This window comes from Pleuronectes platessa, chromosome 7, assembly GCF_947347685.1.
Source record: "Pleuronectes platessa chromosome 7, fPlePla1.1, whole genome shotgun sequence".
NCBI classification, from domain to species: domain Eukaryota; kingdom Metazoa; phylum Chordata; class Actinopteri; order Pleuronectiformes; family Pleuronectidae; genus Pleuronectes; species Pleuronectes platessa.
Genome location: NC_070632.1, coordinates 9,635,480 through 9,655,265, shown reverse-complemented (window position 1 = coordinate 9,655,265; position 19,786 = coordinate 9,635,480). Strand labels below are relative to the sequence as shown.

The 19,786-nt window shown below is 44.0% G+C and overlaps 1 protein-coding gene across 3 annotated transcripts; it reads left to right on the top strand.

Moving 5' to 3' along the window:
- Positions 1–1,146: 1,146 nt before the first annotated feature.
- Positions 1,147–17,922, top strand: man2a2 (mannosidase, alpha, class 2A, member 2). 3 transcript variants are annotated; one of them, XM_053426222.1, is made up of 24 exons: positions 1,147–1,272; positions 2,493–3,420; positions 3,761–4,018; positions 4,970–5,114; positions 6,179–6,350; positions 6,575–6,702; positions 6,850–7,023; positions 7,461–7,647; positions 8,385–8,562; positions 8,874–9,076; positions 9,263–9,445; positions 9,662–9,776; positions 9,902–9,972; positions 10,070–10,235; positions 11,227–11,463; positions 11,688–11,810; positions 12,094–12,208; positions 12,679–12,812; positions 12,918–13,059; positions 13,395–13,528; positions 13,798–13,875; positions 14,363–14,557; positions 14,661–14,774; positions 15,191–17,922. In XM_053426222.1, the coding sequence occupies exons 2-24, from the start codon at positions 3,289–3,291 to the stop codon at positions 15,341–15,343; spliced, it is 3,537 nt and encodes a 1,178-aa protein (XP_053282197.1). In that variant the 5' UTR covers positions 1,147–1,272; positions 2,493–3,288; the 3' UTR covers positions 15,344–17,922. The 3 variants fall into 3 exon arrangements, with proteins under 3 accessions (XP_053282197.1, XP_053282194.1, XP_053282196.1); XM_053426219.1 differs by lacking the exon at positions 13,798–13,875; XM_053426221.1 differs by lacking the exon at positions 13,798–13,875 and having other exon boundaries at positions 1,199–1,329.
- Positions 17,923–19,786: the final 1,864 nt, after the last annotated feature.

The following is a 19,786-nucleotide window of genomic DNA, read 5'->3' as shown; positions in this document are numbered from 1 at the left end:
CACTTTCCACACCCGGCTTCTCAGGTGTCATTTCCCTGCAGTGGTTGCTACACAGTCAGGTCACTGGTGTTTATGTGTCGGTGGTAAAACAGGCTGCAAAGCTTGAGCAAGTGACTCAGACAGGGAGGCAGCGAGTCCAGCCGTAACAAAAGCCTCTGCAGACAAAACTGGATCTCAGTTATTCTTCTCTGGATCCCCCAGTTACCCTCACACTCCAGACAAATGAAACAACATTAATGAGAAAGTCACCTATTTCAAATGGTTTATTATTAGTTATTGATCCATAATCCTGTTTATGAGCCTTTTCAGCTGCTCTTGGGCAAGTTTACTCCTGTTAGCAGTCTTCATGGCTAATTTTAAATCAAGTTATTCTGTGTGGCTTATATTATTCATTTATTTTGTGTTCATTGGGGACACGTGTGGTGAAGTGGCCTTATAGGACATATGTCATGTCTGGGCTTATCTAATTATTGGGCTTTTGCTTTTTGGACCTTTATTATATCAGGGCAGATGATCAAACAAGATGCAGTTGTCAATTAATACGATTTTATTTGTGTAGCACTTTTCATACAAACAAAGTAACACTATTGGTTTCACAGCTGTCTGATTCTTTTTGTTCAATTACTGGTAAGTCTGCTTTGGTAAACAACAGACACCTACATATTGCAATTCATTTTCCAGACACAGTTTCCCAGCCATTCATTAAACTACTATCTTTGTTTCAATTAGTGTTATTTGTGTTTGTTTTTTTCTACGTTTGAAGAATCAGTCCCCATTTACCTCATTTGTATTTCATTTGGCTGCAGCGTTGTTTACCCCCGCCTATTCACATCCGTCCGTGGTGAATAGATGATGAGGGAATTATAATTTTTGTAAGAACTATCCCTTTAAGGACGCAGCGTCCACTCCACTATCTTGTGTACTTAAAATATCTAAAAAAAATAAATCTATTGATAAAATATGTAATGTGCGTATATAAAATGAGACGCAACTCATGCCTGACATCACACCGTGTGTATGAGACGATAAACTGTGTTTCATCGTACAGAGAAATGACAGGTTGGAGCATTTATTTAAAAAGGCTCTGCGGCCGCGGACCAATCACAGACCGATGCGCAGCTCCTCGCCTCCCATGATGCTTTGCGGCACGCTGCTCATAGAGGTGGCGCTAGCAGCTAGTTCAGTTGATCTGTCAGCCCGGATCTAAACACACACACACACACACACACACCGCTGGGCACTGCTCTCTTCCGGATTGCTCTCCTCTGATGGGTAACGTCCTGTTTTTCCTCTTTTGCTGCACACGGAGACATTTTGCCGAGACGCAGCGTGAGTGTTCGACGAGCTTTAGCAGCGAAGTCAGCGGTTACCCGGAGAAATCAGCCACGTCTTAATGTTGACAAGCCAGTTCTTGCTATCGTCTGTTAACGTCGGTCACAGACCCGCCGAGGCTTTCCACGGACACACATCGTTGACACACACACACGCACACACACACACACACACACACACACACAGACTCACTCACCGGCGAACCACTCTCCCGGTGTTAACCTTCACTTACTAGCACCGCTCTCTCGATTGTAGCTCGTAAACCAGGCGAGCCGATGCGGTTCCCCGGTGCCACATCTGGTTGCTAGCGCTAGCTTGTTCTTAGCAGCATATTCCTGACAACTGTAGTAACTGGGATTAGGGTAAAGTTGTGTACCCTCGCTTAACGTGGCTAATGGGATGATTAGCCAGATGCCTAAACCAGCTGTCGTGTGTGTGAGCTGACTTTGGGATGAGGTCTAATTGCGGGTATTTCTGTGCTCTTAAGTTTGCAGCAGCGCAGCGGTCGCCTGGCTAGCTGCCCAGCATTAGCTGACTCCAAGTCAAGTTAAACACGGACACTCACCCGTCAGTCATTCACCCCAAGTTGACTGTTTGCATGAGGGATCGGGGGGATTCTCATGGTTGTTTCCACTTGATGCAAACGAGCCTTTATGTGAGAAACTTGACATCAGTTGTGTGTAATTTTGTCACGTGAATTTATGGCTGTGGAGGTGATCTCCTGTCAGGCACCTGAAGCCTCTTAATGCTGGATGGATTCCTAACCATGGCCAGGTGATCTGAGCAAGAATCGTCCTCCTGTTGACATTGAGGCTCTTTTACAGTCAGACAAAGCAAAGGCAAGTGCCAGGTTATTATCCCTAACTCCCTGTGGTAATGCTGAGGATCGTCCCAGCCTGACAAGTGAGCCGATTAGAGACTGGGTTGGATTTGCACACAGGGGGAAACGGGAACACCTTGTTGGTGCTGTGAGGATCACTCAGACCACTCTGCTCAGCCTGATGCCTCCTTGTGTTGACTGCACTGGTCCGATCAGAATAGATATCACTCGGTTTTCCTCCACAGCTCCCATTCGCCTCGCTTCCTGTCAGGCCTGCTATTGAAAGCCAGAATACGTTTGCTCTGCATGCTCCATTAATCTACATTTTCTTTTCTAACAGCTGAAGAAGACCCTCCCATGTGATCTCAACTTGGCACTCTCCATCGAGGACAGAAGCACGGCTCATGCTGCCACTGTAGATATGCAATTTCTATGCTACTGAGACATTTGTCTCATTGTCCTGGAGCTGCTTCGGGGGCAGAGTTGAAGCTTGATTACCAAAAGCTGCTGCTCTGAGTCAAGTTGGATTTTTTTTTCTCTGCCTGTTCCTTTGCACTGTCCCAGCATAGTGGGCAAACTGTATGGCACTGGAGGCCAACTGAGCCAAGGGGGACTCTGGCTGTACTGGAGGATTAGTCTGCTGTGGGAGTGGGGACTGGACCAGGAGAGCAGGCCCACAGAGACGCACATCATGCTGCAGGGACACTAAGCTCCCTGTTTAAGCCCCCTCTGTGTGGCACTTGTTTTTTTTTCCTTTTCCTGCAATCTCATCGGTTTTGGATGGTTGAGCACAAGGGCTACTTTGAAGGAACCCACCGGTGGCTGTGGTTTGGCCAAAGCTGACATACTTTTTGCCAGCTATTGCTGATTTAGTATCCTTGTCCACTGCTCCCAATGCTTTAGCCCCCTTCGCTTTGGTCTCCAGTATGTTGAGTGGTGTCTGGAGGCATTGCAGGAGTGGAACTGAACCATTAATACCGTTGTAGCTGGTTACTTTCCGTCATATATTTTGCACTGTGAAAGATTGCTGGAACACAATTTCAAGGACTTTTTTTCCCCCTCTGGTGGAACAAAACACCCAAGTCAAGGTTATTTTTCAAATTTAAATCCCGGAAACAAGACGGCTCCAGAGGAGGATGAAACTGAGGAAACAGGTGACAGTGTGTGGAGGGGCCATATTCTGTGTGGCTGTATTCTCTCTGTATCTGATGTTGGATCGAGTCCAACATGACCCTGCAAGGCGACAGAATGCAGGGAATTTTCCAAGGGTAAGAATAATTGCTGTTGTTGAGGTTCATATATTGTGATAAATCCTTTTTCTGCAGTTAAAGTCTGTAGCTTTTCTTTTTGCATGTTTGTGGTAACACACCATGATTTGCATCAACGAAGAAACAAACTACAAAACGAACAATTTTTAAATTTTTTTAATATTCACTTATGATTATCGCCACGTGCTATCTTCATAGAATCTTTCATTACAGATGATCTAATTTCAAGTCTTTAAATTTCGGTCTGTTCAATGTAACAGAGACATATGTCGGGTTGTATCAGCAGATGTTTTATTATGTTACACAGCTGCGTGAGTTATTATTTTTGTCTGTGTTTTAGAGCCAAATCTCAGTTCTCCAGAACCGGATAGAGCAGCTGGAGCAGCTCCTGGAGGAAAACCACCAAATCATCAGCCACATAAAAGACTCTGTAATGGAGCTCACAGACACAGGAGCTGTGTCTCCCAGTGGCCACCTGCCATTCAGAAGTGCCAATGGCTCCTGGGTACTGCCATTTGATGGTCGCCCCACTTTCCTCGCTGTCAAACCCCAGGATTGCCAGATAGCTGGAGACAGCGGTGCTCAAGCCGACGTTCAGGTGCTCTACTAGTTTTCCCCTTCAGATGAAATGTTAAATGGCCAAACCTTATATGTTACTGGATCCACATCTGTAGTTTATCTATGTCCTCCAACTCCAAACTGCAACACAAACTCATTTCAACCAATATAATCTACCCAATACAGGACTCACATGATGTGTGCATTGCATCTGCACACACTTGACCATTAAACAGTCTTGACAATCATCACACATCCTCAGCCGGTTACTGACATGAGAACAACCCATTCTGGTCACTTTACCTAACTTAAGACAGAAATATTTTTCCGCAGTGGCACCTTCTACTATCTGAAAACGTCTCTGCAGAAAGATTAATGGATTCGCTCCACCCTTGCAGGATCCAGTTTATCAATAATACTCATTCATGTAACACAAAAAAGTACACATCCATAAAAACAGACACCACCTCGCCCTGATAACATCCCCCCTACCAACGGTGACACCAGCCCCCCCCGCATGCCACCCCTTCATTATCTGAATCAACAGCTCTCCAGCCCTGTCATGCCCACCGATATTAGGAAACATGTCATTTGAAAGAATCAATTATGAGAAAGCATTTATATATTCATTATAGTTCTTCTTTATTTTTATAATTTCTTTCTCTCTTCTCTCCCATACATATACATTCATAGAAATGAACCTGCATACGAATGTCTCCTAAAACACAAATTAAATTTATTGTAACTCCATGATGTCATAATTGTAACTATTTCATCAGGTTTGTTTAGTTATATACGTACTTAATCCTGCACGTCACCCAGTTTTTAAATCTCTCCCTGTGTGCCCTTTGCAATTTCATCATTGTGTCTGTAATAGCACAACTGATGTGTAAGAAAATAATACATGAAACATGTTTTGTTGGTCGGTTACTTCATGCTTGTTTTTGGGCTCCTATAAGTGAGCAAATTATAATTTTGTGTTTCATCATAGATGCTGGATGTTTACTCAATCGTGAAGTTTGATAACCCGGACGGTGGTGTATGGAAGCAGGGTTTCGAAATAACTTATGAGCCTGACGAGTGGGACAAGGAGCCTCTTCAAGTCTTTGTGGTCCCTCACTCCCACAATGATCCAGGTGAGTTGCAAGGGTGTTAGACCCACACACTGAAACCAGATGTTGAAAATGCCTCATGTGGTTGTTTGACTGTCTGTCTGATCAAACGGTTTGTGAAGTAACAGCCTTAAGCGTTTTTTAAACAAGAGATTAAAAATAGTGCCTTGTTGGTATAGATGAGACAAACCAGTGTCTGTGAAGCCAACCCTGTGATGGAGCCTCGTGACAGGGGTGTAGAAATCATTCAAATCATTTGTACTCTTATTATTAGCATAATGCTGACATGATTGACGGCTCGGCTACAAACTATGGAATTACAAAGATATTGGCATCGGAGAACTTTGGCTATTTATAGGTGGTGTTGGCTCAGATTAGATTTTACACTGAAGTTTTCATTAAATATTTTCACCATCCTGCCACATGCTTGGTAAATTGACAATTATTGATATGTTGACAGGCTGTAGAGACCTGCAAAGTTTGCCCAACACCAGAGAGAACTGACCTCACTCTGAGCTAAATTTGATTCAAACTGGGCTGCAAAGTTTTTCTTCAGGTATTTTTTGTGCAGCAGGGTCCAGCGTTTATAGATTATGTGAAGGTGTTACACCCAGAATGTTAAAAGTGCTGCAGTAAATCGCCCCGTCCTGCACAAGTGAATACGAGCTCTTGATCTTTTTTTACAATCACCTTGTGAATGACACCGACTATGATTCTTCGTGACTAGAGTATGATGTGGAAGCTTGATCTCTATAAAACATATTAGCCTTTCACAGGATATTTATAAGCTGTGATATTCCACACGGTTGCACGCTAAAACTGCAGTGAAAGAGACTTTTGGTCACGTTCTTTGGTACCACTCTGCTAAGTAGTTTTCTGAGAACAGCTCTACCTGAATTAAATATGAGTTTTATTTTTGATCTGTTGCAGTACTTTTTACACAGTGCTGATTCTCTGTACCTGCCCTGTCTGTTTGCCTTTGTATCAGCCTGTGAGTGGGAGTGGGGGGTTGTTAGACTGTCACAGTAGCGGATAGTGTGTGCGCCAACTGTTGTGCAGATTGTTTTACTTTATATTTATTTTCTTAGGTTGGATCAAGACTTTTGACAAGTACTTCACAGACCAGACGCAGCACATTTTAAACAACATGGTGGTGAAGTTGGCTGAGGATCCTCGCAGGAAGTTCATCTGGTCTGAGATTTCGTTCTTCTCCAAGTGGTGGGAGACTGCAGACAAACAAAAACAGGAGGCTGTGCGCAAGTGAGAAACAGCTTAGTGAAGCAAAGCACTTTTACCTTATATTTCCCCTCTGAGAATTAATTGAGACGTCCTTGATGGTCATTTAATACTGTGTTTTTACACAATGCCCAGTATCTACTGGCGCACTGTGGAAACTCTAAAAATAGCTTATCTGGCTAAAGTGACTCTTTCTGTTAGGGCTGGATTATCCTTACCTTGCTTTCTTAATCCTCTCTCTTCCACAGGCTGATCCAGGGAGGGCAGCTTGAGATTGTGACAGGAGGCTGGGTGATGACGGATGAAGCCAACGTTCACTACTTTGCCATGATAGACCAGCTCATCGAAGGCCATCAGTGGCTTGAGAGAAATCTGGGTACATGATCCATCAGAATTTGTCCTTCGCCATTCAAACACAGGAGAGTGACAGTGAAAGAAGAATACTCTTCTGTCTGTCCTTGAATGTTTTAATTTGCAAGATACATTTTTATCTGATTATACATCTTCCTCCTCCTCCTGGCAGGTATAACCCCGCGCAGTGGGTGGGCGGTAGACCCCTTTGGTCACAGTGCTACGATGCCCTATCTTCTGAAGAAGGCCAACCTGACCAGCATGCTGATTCAGCGAGTCCACTACTCCATCAAAAAACACTTTGCCTCCACCCGCAGCCTGGAGTTTATGTGGAGGCAGGCCTGGGGTGAGTGGAGTGGAGCCAGCAATGTCATCTGATTCATACGCTCATTTTTGTTGGGCTCATAGCGGAATGAGTCATGCTACTTGTTATGGCCCTTGAAAGACGGAGAAATTTTGGAAGGACAACCAGTATGTAATGACTCTAGAGAAGCTATCTTCATTAACATTTCATAATGAACGGGATGCCTGCTGAAGATTTACTGCCCATTTTTTTCTTAATGGAAAATACCTTGAATATTTTGTCCATAAGTAATAGCCACTTCTTTTAAAGAATTGATTTTACTGTCAATTAACCTCAGCTGCTTTATCCAGCATTATTCAGCACATTGCACAAGCTTTAATGAAATCATAAATATCAGCCCTACGCAGAACATGCTTTATATGTGTATTTAAATAATACATGTCTTAATACTGTTTGTTTTTACTTTATTGCTTTGACAGACACTGGATCGGGCACGGACATGTTTTGCCACATGATGCCGTTCTACAGCTACGATGTGCCTCACACCTGCGGACCCGATCCCAAGATCTGCTGCCAGTTTGATTTCAAGAGGTTACCGGGTGGTCGGATAAACTGCCCCTGGAAAGTGCCACCAAAACCTGTGGTGGAGGCCAACCTAGCAGAGAGGTGAGGGATTTAGGGGTTAGGGTTAGGGTTATTGAAAAATTATTGAAAGAAGTCTTCTGTTTGATATAGTTTGTTCATTAGTTATGTAACTCAAGATCCCAATCACATGATATGGAGCAAAGAACTGAGGTGTCATAGATCAAATAATGAATCGGTTAACTGAGAAAACTATCATGAATAAATATCATTGTCAGCTACAGCCCAAGTGTTAAAGTTGTCAGATGAAATATCAAGACATACAAAAGCATAAAACATGTTTGGGATTGAGTGTCTCCATTGCATAGTTCTCCACAAGTCCAGTTTATTTTCCAACTAAAAGACACATTCATCTCAATTAGTCCTTTGTTTGTTACATGTTTATGTGAAATGTGTCTCCAGCTGCTCACAGCAGTTTGTTCGCCGCTGTTGGAGCGCGGTCTTTTCTGAACTGCTCCCCGACAAATAAACTAAACTTGAACCCGTGCCAGGGACAACAGCCAGAGAGGGCAGATGAACTGAGGGAGAGACACACAGACACTGCAGATACTATCACAGTCACATTGAGCTAAAAGACTTCCCCCAGTACATATTTCAGTGGCTGATGCTAAAACACCCGAGGGCTAATTTGATGCTCCTCCTTCCAGTGTCAGATGGATTTCCTTGAAAAATTTCATTTACAAACAAAGCAGGGCAGTTTGGATGCCAAGAGATAATTAATTTTATTTTCCTTTTTTATAAACCCTCTCTTTCTCATTCAGGGCAAATCTGCTCCTGGATCAGTACCGTAAAAAGTCCAAACTCTACCGCAGCAAAGTGCTCCTGGTCCCGCTGGGAGATGACTTCCGCTACGACAAGGCCTTGGAGTGGGATCAGCAGTTCACCAACTACCAGAAGCTGTTTGACTACATGAATTCTCACCCAGAGCTGCACGTACAGGTAAGAGGATAATTTGTCATCTGTCACAAATTGTGCTTTCAAATATATCTGTGTATTCTCTTTGTTCTCATGCATGTCAGCATGCGGTGCTCGGAGTATCTCCGCGAGCACGCTTTCTTGTGATAATGAATCATGCAGTGGTATTTTAAGTTGCTGAAAGAAGCTGTCAGGACTCAGTGTTAGAAGATGCGATGCAGGAGGGAAGGTGCATGAATAACAATGAGAGCCGTTTATTTCTTCTGTTCAGCTGTGTTTCAGTAAAGTCTTTGTGTTTTTTTGCCTTTTTCCCCCAACATGTCATCTGTCACCAGGCTCAGTTTGGGACGCTCTCAGAATATTTCGATGCTGTATACAAAGCACAGGGAGTGGCCCAGGGATCCAGACCTCCAGACTTCCCGGTGCTAAGTGGAGATTTCTTTGCCTATGCAGACCGTGAAGATCATTACTGGACCGGCTACTTCACCTCTCGTCCCTTTTACAAGAGCCTGGACCGGGTGATTGAGTCGCACCTCAGGTGGGCCAGATTAATCGCACATTGCTAATGATTTTGACAAATCATTTGCAGTGCTCTTGTACTGTTGCATTTTATGTGGGCTCGAGGAAAGGAAGCTATAATGTCCACACAACTTTTAATAATGGAAGCCACCACGTCTTTCTTTAAAGATCGATTCCATGCTAACTGTTTGTCATTGTCCTTCAGGGGGGCCGAGATCCTTTACAGTCTGGCAGTTGCGAATGCTCGACATGTGGGCATGGAAGGACGCTACCCAGTTTCAGACTATGCTCTGCTGGTCGACGCCAGGCAGTCGGTTGCTCTCTTCCAGCATCACGACGCCATCACTGGCACCGCCAAGGAAAATGTTGTCGTTGACTACGGCACCAAGTAAGGATCTGGCTTTTAAAGTTAAATTACAGTATGGATTGGAGGCATTGAATTGTTTTAGAGTTTAATTTATATGAAACACTGCATCAACTTTTTAATCATCTGCCTCTGTGGCCATTTAAAACTTTCCTGCTCAATACTTTGAAGGAAAGGTATTGAAAAGCCATCTGCTGTGACGGCTGCAGTAAGCCTTTGATTCCTCCTTCTCCTCCCTAGATTACTGCGGTCGCTCATTGGTCTGAAGAGGGTAATCACTAATGCTGCTCATTTCCTGGTCATGAAGAACAAAGAGTTTTATCGCTTTTACCAGACCGAGCCCTTCCTGGAGACGGTAAGAGGAAACATGATCTGATTCGTCCTCTGTGGTATAATGCAGTTTTAAAAAACGGCTCCTTTGGCCCTTTTATTGAGATTATAGTCCGTTCCCTGAGTTATATATTTTTTTTTGATCTGTAGGATGATCGGCGTGCTACTCAAGACTCTCTTCCTCAGCGCACTTTAATCGAGCTGGACCCAGCAGGGCCGAGGTATCATCTACATCCCAATGCATCTCTCATCTCGTCCACCTCCTCCTCTTTCCCACCATCCTGAGCTCATGATTTATTTTCCCCTTTTCTCTGGCAGGTACATGGTTCTGTTCAACCCTGTGGAGCATGAGAGGCTGTGTGTGGTGACTGTGTTGGTCAACACGGTCAGGGTGCGGGTGCTTACGGAGGATGGACAGACGCTCCCCGTGCAGCTGAGTGCTCAGTGGAGCTCTGCCAGTCAAATGAGTGCAGAAGTATTTGAGGTAAGACACACAATTGATGGTACTGCTGGAGTTTGAGTCTAATATGACCATGCCATAATAGTTAATGTATTTTAATTGTTTAAAAAGAGCACATCAAACAAACCAACATGCAGCAAGTTCCCCTCACCAAACATTTTGTACAAAGTCTTTATCGTTATGTGCTTAAAGCAACATTGAGTAACATTTACTGAACAACAGCGCCCCCTGCAGCCACACATGGTGATCAGTTTTGTTAGGCTCTGGCTGCAAACCATTAAGTGGTTTTCATGTAGAGACAAAACAAAGTCTATCGATGTCTTGACCACAGCTCTGACTGCAGACTGAATACACCAACCTCTGTTCAGAATTCTTAATGTTTGAAGCTTCCTTGTTAAATATTGGAGATAACCACCGTTTTTTTTCTTGTCATCTAAGTGTTTTAAACTAATCGACAGTTAAACATTTCTCTGACGGTATTGGCTGCAACTATGAGTCAGCTACTCACTCCTGCCTGCTCACCGAAATTATAATGGCAAATTCTAGCTCTTAAAGGGGCAAAACAGTGATCTATACATCAGTCTTATTAACAGGGCTTCCCATGAAATATAACCAATTATACTTAACCATGAGGAATTGGTAGTTAAAACCTCTTTCTAAAACTATCCTGCCTCAAGGACCTGTTAACTCCTGCACCTGAGGTAAATAAAGAGCCTGATCACTATTTGAGGAAATGTGGTAATAAAGAAACCGGCAGGACTTCCAGCTCTTCACGGAAACTAATGAATTTGAATGAGATGACGGAGAACACAGTCTCATCTCATCATATTTTAATTACAACACACTGTCGCTAATGTTTAATTGCTTTAAACTTTTAATGAATGCCTCGTGGTCAACACTCCCCGATCTGATTAACAAGGAGTACGAAGCCACAGCTATAAAACTCCAGCTGAAAATTTCACCGCTGGGATCTTTTTAAACTCCTCCTGCCGTTCTTCCATCCCTTTTTGTGCAGGCATCGTTCATGGTTCGCCTGCCGCCTCTGGGTCTGGCTGTCTTCCATCTTTACGACTCTCCGGACTCGCCCATGACGCTCCGCTCCGACACGCTGCTCAGGCTGTCTGGAGGGGGGGTCAGTGCTCGGGGCACGGACTCGCTTTCTGTCCGCTCTCAGCAGGCTGACCCTCAAACCTTCTACATCAGCAGTCAGGCTCTCACACTTGGCTTCTCTGGCACCACGGGTCTGCTGGAGGTTTGTGTGTCCTGTTTTCTGTTCACCTAACATCGGAGTTAAGGACTTGCTCTCCTGTGTTAACTTCCATTTGGTAGGAGAGAAAAAAAACAACCTGAGTTTGTTTGATCAGAGCGAAAACGTCCTCTCTTGTTGCTCCTCAAATATGATTTCATCTCTTTTGTAATTCTGTCTTTTTTTCACTCTGTGCTCTGTCTTCCTCTGTGTGGCTTTTTCATCTGCAGAGCATCAAGCATAAAGATGATCCCCAGGAAGTGAAGGTTCAGATGCAGTTCATGGTTTACGGCACTCGCCCCTCCAAAGACAAAAGTGGAGCGTACCTCTTTCTACCTGACGGAAAAGCCAAGGTATTCTCTCAGATGTTTAGTTCTCACAAGTCTTTGATAATAAGCCTCCCTTGTGGATTGTGTCATTTTATCATGCTGGGCGAGCTCAGGGCTGAGAGGCGGTGCTGCGTCATCTCCTTGATTTTTGAGACAACACAATATGCAGGAGTGCAGGGGATTTGTTCCTCTGCTCGTATCTTATTACTCATTCTGCTGGGGGGGCTCCTTCTACTCAATGGTTGCTTGAATCAAATTGTATTACTCATTCAGCTCGCGATTCCTCTTTCTGTCGTCCTGCTTTCAGCCCTACCACCAGAAAGAATCACCTGTGGTGCGCGTTGTGGAGGGGCCCCTCTTCTCCGAGGTGGTGGCACACTACCAGCACTTCCAGCAGACCGTTCGCATCCACAATGTGCCAGGTAATAAACGAACAGAACTGCAGTTTGGAATCTCTTCAAATGGCATTTTTTTCCCCCGAAGCTTTTTAATGTTCAGTTAAAGGCGCCAGATGGTACAATTCAACAATATGTTTAACCAAATGAGTGTTTATTATTCAATTAGGGACTTTTCCCCTGTCATCTGACAGTGTTGCTGCTTTTTTCTTTGCTTTGCATTTGTCCAATATTTGAACATCTGCTCATCTTTACATTTACTTTACAGCAGAATTTCACAAAAACTACTTGAGGATAACCATGAAACTTAGGGCTAGGATGCATTATGGGTCAGGAAGGAACACAATAAATTACAAATATTGCAGGACAAAGTTTACCCTAGGTTAACTCTACCAGAAGCCAGAGAATTAATAGGAAACATTGCTCTAACTTTGTCAGAGGCATTTGCTCTCGGAGTGTCCATTCGAGTTCTGAATACTTAGTGTTTATGTTTTCAGGGGTGGATGGTTTGTCTGTAGACTTCACCACTACGGTGGACATCAGAGATCAGACCAATAAGGAGCTCGCCATGCGCCTGGTTACCGACATCCAGAGTGGAGATGTCTTCTACACAGACCTCAACGGCTTCCAGGTAGATCCCACTCTGCTCAGTAGAGAAGTGTAACTTGCATTTCTTTTATTATTCTCTCCCAATATAACTACGTATACTTGATTTGCGTTTGATCACCGCTTGTAGATGCAACCTCGTCGCCACCATCTGAAGCTTCCCTTGCAGGCCAACTTCTATCCCATGCCCAGCCAGGCGTACATCCAGGACAGCCACCACCGCCTCACACTGCACACGGCTCAGTCTCTGGGCGTCAGCAGCTTGGAGAGCGGTGCGTATCTTGTTGCATTTTATTTGATGTTATGTCATTTCTCGATTTCATTACATTTTTTTATTTTTTTTATGAAAGATGTCTCGTAAATGCACCCTGGTTGTCTTTATGGTCTTCTGCCTTTTTATGGATTAGTATCGAAGCAATTATCTTTCCCTCGAGAGGTTTTCAGAAAGCAAAGCAATTCCCATCTACACGTTTGTGTACTGAACTAATCCTTTTATCATTATGCCTGAATGATGGGGGCGTCAAGTTCAATACTTTTTCTATAATGCTTTTGTGTAAAAGTTGTCCCTCCTCCTCCCCTCCTTCCTCTCCTCCCTCTCCTCTCTCAGGCCAGCTTGAAGTGATAATGGACCGGCGCTTGATGCAGGATGATAATCGTGGACTCGGCCAGGGCCTGAAGGACAACAAGAAGACCGTCAACCACTTCCGACTGCTGCTGGAGAGGAGATCAATGGGCAACCAGGTCAGTGAGATCGACAGCAGAGGCGCTTGGTGAAGCTGGGCAAGAGTTTTTGATAATTTTCAGCACATCACGTCCGACTCTGCGGTCCTGAATTATTCTCTTTTATCAAGGTTTTTAACAACAGAGTTTTGTCCTTCATTCTTTGTTTATTAACTCCTGTTTTTGTATCTTTTCATTCCAGTACTCATTACCACCCCATCTGTCTTATCTTCTCCACTCTCTAATTTTGTTTTTTTACTTTTCTTCTTTTTCCACTTCATTACCTCCAGTATGAAGGTTTCTTTGCCAGATTCTCATCCTTGTTTAGTTCTTTCCTCTCCAAATTTTTGATTGATGGATTTCAAGAGGTAACAATGCCGTGGCAACAGTGGGGATGCTTGGTAGCCTGTGTCATAGTGTGCACCGTAGATCCAGCTCCTATATTTTACCTCCCTCCTCCTTATAGCCGTAGAAAAAGTGCTCCGTCTTTTACGACAAGTGCCATTGACGGAAACAAATGATATAATTTATCAAGTAAATGAACACACATCGGCAGAGGACAGGGAGTCACTGGCTGCGGGTTTATAACGCAGCTCTGATAAAACTGCTGATGGGATGAAAGTTGCTGTGGCTCGCCACAAACATCAAGCATCGCGTTGGCAATACTCTTCATTTAAAATATGACAACATAGAGCCCCAGCTGGAACAGACCCCATAGAGATTGATTAGTGCTGCTGTTTGTGGACTAGAATTAGGAACACACCTCCTATTCCTCATGGTGAACAGGCTGTAAAGCTTCTAGAGTCATTGATGTCTTAACCACCTTGGGTTTAATCCGTGACTTTTCCTCTCCAGATGATGGACAGTGCAACAACCAGCTTCCCGTCTATACTCAGTCACATAACCAACGCCATCCTGAACCACGAGGTGCTGGCGCTGCCCGTCTTGCCCAAAAGACGCGGCATCCCTCCTCTGCAGACCTTCGCCCCTCTCAAGTCCCTCCTGCCCTGCGACTTCCACCTGTTGAACCTGCGCAGCATCCAGAGCCAGGTGAGGGGCAGACCAACCTGTACACAAAGAGTGAAGGAACTACGCATCCCATCAACCATTGCAAATGAACGGTTTCCAATTACTTTTGTGTGTGTGTGAACAGGAGGACCCCCACTCTCCGTCTCCATACGCGGCCTTGATTCTTCACCGTCTGGCGCTGGACTGTGGCCTTGAGGCTCAGAATCTGGGCTTTAACTGCACCACCACTCAAGGACAGGTCAGAGTACACACACACACACACACACACACACACACACACACACACACACTCTAATATGTTTGATTGTACACAGATATAAGTAAATGTCCCTTTTCCTAACTAAACATTTCATGAGTTAATAAAATATGATTTACTGACTCAAACTGTATAAATTAGTTCAATATTAAAGAGCAGCTCTAATGTTAATGCACCAATAATAATGATGGATGTAATAGCTTAATAGTGATTTAATAATGGAATACTCACAGGTGCTGTTTTAGGATAACGTTTTTTTTTTTTATTGTTGATGCTTTAAGGAGGTTTTGTTGCCAAAACTTTAGTATACGCAGTATTTCTAAAGTCTAACAGTTTTAATGCGATGTCTATTCTAAAGCGCTCTTGGTTCTCCTTCCCTTCTCTCTCTCCCCGTGCAGCTGAGTGTATCGGGACTGTTCAAGAACCTGGACCTGCAGCTGCTCCAGCCCATGTCCCTGACCCTGATGCACTCCGGCACGCCTCTGACCAACGACTCCGCCATCAGCCTCGACCCCATGGAGATCTCCGCCTTCAAGCTCAAACTGCGCTAAGAGCCGTCCACACCAAACGAGGCAATACAAAGGAAAAAAAAACTAACCCAGCAGACTCCTTGGACCAAGAACCAGTCCCACGCTGGGGCGGCGGACTGGGTCTGTGGTCTCTCCGTTTTGTCAAGAAGAACAACGAACAATACAGCTCGGAGAGGGAGGGTCCACTGTAACAGGACTGACTGCACAGCAGGGGGCAGGCGACAGCTTGTTACTGTGGACATCTCTGAGAGCAGCTAACACCCTGGTGAACTTGCAGCTGCTCTGATACGAGCAGGACTGAGTCAGTCGTCGGATACGAGCTGGTATCTGTTCATCTCCATCATCGAACATGAAATCTCATTTAGTTCTGCTTTGTAAGAACCTTTTCTACCTTCGCTCCATCCTGGACTGAACTACTGAATGTAAATATCCCAAATGATTAGTTGGGGGCATGGGTGGGGGGTGTGAGACTTGTGCCACATCAGAGCGCAATTTACAGAGCTTTATATGGTGTATGCATTTTTAAGTTTAATTTGTTTATTTTATGTACGGCAGTGAAGTCACACATCACAGCAGTTTGTTCTTTTTGTACTTATAGATCTACTGTTGACTGCAGAGGTTTTTGTTTTATTTTAATTTTACCCGACAGACTCGAATGCAGCAAAGAGAATGTGTGGTCTCTCCATCTCAGCGGCCAGGAGACCCGAGCTACGGCTCTTAAAGCTGCCGGAGTCCCAGGTCGGGCCCCACACGACGACAATGTGACCATGAATCATATCAGACAACTGTTCTGTCCCCTGGTTGTTTTCTTGTAGATAGTTCAACGACCTTGCCCCCCCCCCCCCCCCCCCCCCTCTTTTCCTGTCCTATACCTCATATATACCACAATTCAGATACATCTGTGTGTTTGTGTGCAGAGAATGATGATGTGAATACTTGAGTTTCTCTTAATTTTGTGTTGGCATGTGTCAACACTATCAGGGACCACTCATAGTTTTGTTAGGCATCATGGATCATTGTCTGTGTCGAGCGGTTTGTCAGATCATTGTAGAAGAAAAGAAACTTCCTGTTTAGTCAAAGTAAAGGAGAAGTTCACCCAACTTGCAATATAAAGTCTTGTTTTCCTGTACAGACACTTTGGAGTGTTAGGAAATTCATTTCTCTGGAGCCTGAGGGGAATTTTTTAACAGAGTAAAGCAAACTCTTATTTAAGAAGCGGAAACAGCAGAAGATTTGGCTTTTTTGCTTAGCAGATGTCAATTGATGAACTTAATTTCTTTTGATCACAGCAACACTATTATAATCTTTTCAAATCCCTAAATAATGGCGACGAATGGAATAAAAATGTTGTTGCCCAGTGCAGTTTAAAATTTCAACAAATGTGACACAAACTAGTCTGCAGAAAAGGACTAAACTAATTCTGTGTCTGTTAATCTTTAGTGTTTCTGCTGAAGCGTTGACCAAATCAAGTGTTCTCCAGGCAAACCATATATAAGCTAGAAAAAAATACTTTTGTTAGCTGTGGACATAAACTAATGGACCACAATGCATTGCACATAGATAATTATGAGAAGCTTGGCACAGCTGAACAATATGTGACAAGTCTTCAGGGGAAAACCTGGAATTTTGGGAAAAAGTTGATTTCATATTTGTCAACATGTCTCTTCAGTAGAAGGCTGAGTGTGTGTGTGTAGCTCTAACACTTCCTGCTTCTTTCATTGTGCACATGATTGTTTTATTAGAGTCACTACATAGAGGTGTATAGAACAGCTGCTATGTTTGAGACTCTGTCAGTCAGACGGAGACGAAGCTGTTGAATTCTTAACAAATGTTTTTTTTTTTTTCAATGTGCAAGTTTCAGAGATGGATTTCTCTGCATGGCTACATTCCACTAGAATCCTGCTCGGTGTAATTTGGGTGAACTGACCCTTTGGAAATGTGTTAGATTAAATGCCACACAGGAGGAAGAGGTTTTCTTTGAATCAGCTGCATTTCTTTTTTTACCTTCAGCTCCACTGTGCTTATTATTCTGAGGCTGTTGCAGCTCAGGCAACTTTGACAAGGCTCAGAGAATAGTCCGGACCCTTCTCTGAGCCGTGTGCGTGTGCGGTCATCATCATCTTTGTTCGAACGCTGAGGCCGGACGTTTCTCACAGACAAACCTGTGTCACAGTTTGTACTGCACCACTAGTCTTCCCCTGTTGCCATAACCGCTCATCTTCATTTTCCACAGGAGCTCTGCTGCTCCTCCACCAGTCCCGATATCTGTTCTGCCACATAGTTTAAGCCCCCCCCCCCCCGGCTGCAGTTAACATGTCAGTCAGAAAACACTTCGCTGCATCATGATTGGCACTTTCCCCTGTCGTCCTATGACCTCGTACCATCCCTCCCCTGCTGCCTCAGTAGGCGTCTGACTCTCTGTATAAATGTCTATTTCTTTTTGTCTTTTTATTTGATATCTGTTGTAGGGCTGTCATTTTTTGTTTTGTTTGTTCATAGGTAATATATGAAGTTGAGGTCTCTGTTTTACTGATGACAGAATAAAGCTGCAGTAGAACTACAGCGGAGACGGGGCGTGAATACAAAAAATCCAAATACAAGGTTTTTGTCTTTGTCTGAAATTTATTGGATTTTCTTATTTTTCTCCAGCCTCTGTTAAGGGTCGGACTGATTCTGCATCAATAGGGGGCAACATTGAGTCAGTAGCTCCAGCTTCTGCCAGGCTGTTCTGAGGTGTTGGGAGATGTCAGCCTTTTGTCCAAGGCTTCGGTCTCAGTGGTGTCCCACTCCGAGAAGCTGCTGTTAACGTGGCTGAGCACGTTTATATGGTCTGTGAGGAGAAGGTGCTGCTGACGGAGGACGAGCACAAGTGTTTCCATGTTCATGCTCCGTAAACCGAGGGAGAAGAGAGAGGGATCACAGCTATGTGGGGGGGGGGGGGGGGGGTAGTGATGGAGGGTGTGACTCCTGTGGAGGCCCCCTTGGGACACGCCGTGCTTCTACTCTGCCAGTGTTCCAGTGGCTCAGATTGCGTCCGAGCCGCTGGAGCCTTGGGACAGAAACTTCAGAGTCCAGCTGATGGGACTAAAACCGGCCACACTCATGGTCGTCACTGGGGATTTTAAACCATGGAGTGTCTTTCCCAGTTTGTGATCTTGCATCTATTTAGTTTATTAGGCCCGGTTTGTTACCTGTTGTTTGTCAGGGTTGGACGATGAGGGTTTTTCAACAGGATTCATTGATGGGATGTTATTATGTCATTAATCTACTTGGTGCACTTTTCTTTACGTATCTGTACCTAAGTAGATTCATTTTTCAGGTACTTTTACTCCGCTACATCTGTACTTTAAACTCCAACACATTTTTATAGGGCATTGTTTCATGTTCACAATAATTTGAGGCAAATCGGTTGACTGCTCCAATCAGAGCAGACAGGTAACATTAGACACCGCCTCCTTCAGGAACAGCAGAGTGAACCTGCAGCAGCATCACTGGAGAAGAAATGATGAGAATCATTCAGAAAAGGTCACCACCAGAACTCGGCCGTAATGATGTAGTAGACTTTTGATAGTAAAGGTTGCCTACCCCTGCCCTAATGCAACAGAGCCATTTTCCCCCCCTCTTCTCCCAAAGTAAATCTGTCTGGAGCTGCAAAACATATTAGATAACACAGGTTATAAAGTTATATATATATATATAGTTATACATATATAAAAACTATAGTTTGTTGCATTTATTAAATTATAGAACGACAATTAAAAAAAAAACTAACTGCTATTTTTTACCTGTTACAAAAAAGGAAAACACCAAACTTTTATGAGGAGAACAAAATACAGGTGTAGGCCTACTTTGAAATAAATTAAACCCAGAACTATGCTTTTTTTGCTCATCTCCAGTTTGCTACTTTTCAGCAGATGCTGTGTTCATCAGTGTTGAGCATGAACGAACGCAAAAGAACGCGCTCATTGAACACCTTCACTTTTATGAGAACGATGAACTGAACGCAACTCAATTGTAGCGTCCTCGCGTATAGACGACAGGAAACTTCTCTCTTTATGTGTAACTTTATTAAAGTCCAGCGAACACGACACACTTCTTGTTCGTAACTCTGACACTCCTATCATCATCCACCACTGTATTCTTCACTCCCCTTCCTCATATTCACCCTTGATACGCCAACTCATCAGCCAATGAGAGTCTGGCATCCCACAAAACCCTACAGCCATTGGCCTAGATTGTCACGTGCCCCACCCCTACCTGTTCACTGACCCTCGGGACATTTCAATACTTTCTCCTCAGGAGAGACGCTGTCTAAATCGAATGCTTTCACCATGTCGTTGCTCAGTGCCCGTAAAATGTCCGCGATTTAGCCTAACCGAAACCAGCTAACTAGACTTCGCACTACGTTACCAATCACTCATGGCACACATATGCAGACCAAACAAGCAACGTAGTCCAAGTGTC

What these genes read in the sequence shown, in the direction of transcription:
- man2a2 (XM_053426222.1), top strand. Translation starts at nt 3,289, where the DNA reads ATGAAACTGAGGAAACAGGTGACAGTGTGTGGAGGGGCCATATTCTGT. An exon ending in ATGCAGGGAATTTTCCAAGG is followed by an intron (nt 3,421 to 3,760) that starts GTAAGAATAATT and finishes TCTGTGTTTTAG; the next exon opens with AGCCAAATCTCAGTTCTCCA. An exon ending in ACCCAGAGCTGCACGTACAG is followed by an intron (nt 8,563 to 8,873) that starts GTAAGAGGATAA and finishes ATCTGTCACCAG; the next exon opens with GCTCAGTTTGGGACGCTCTC.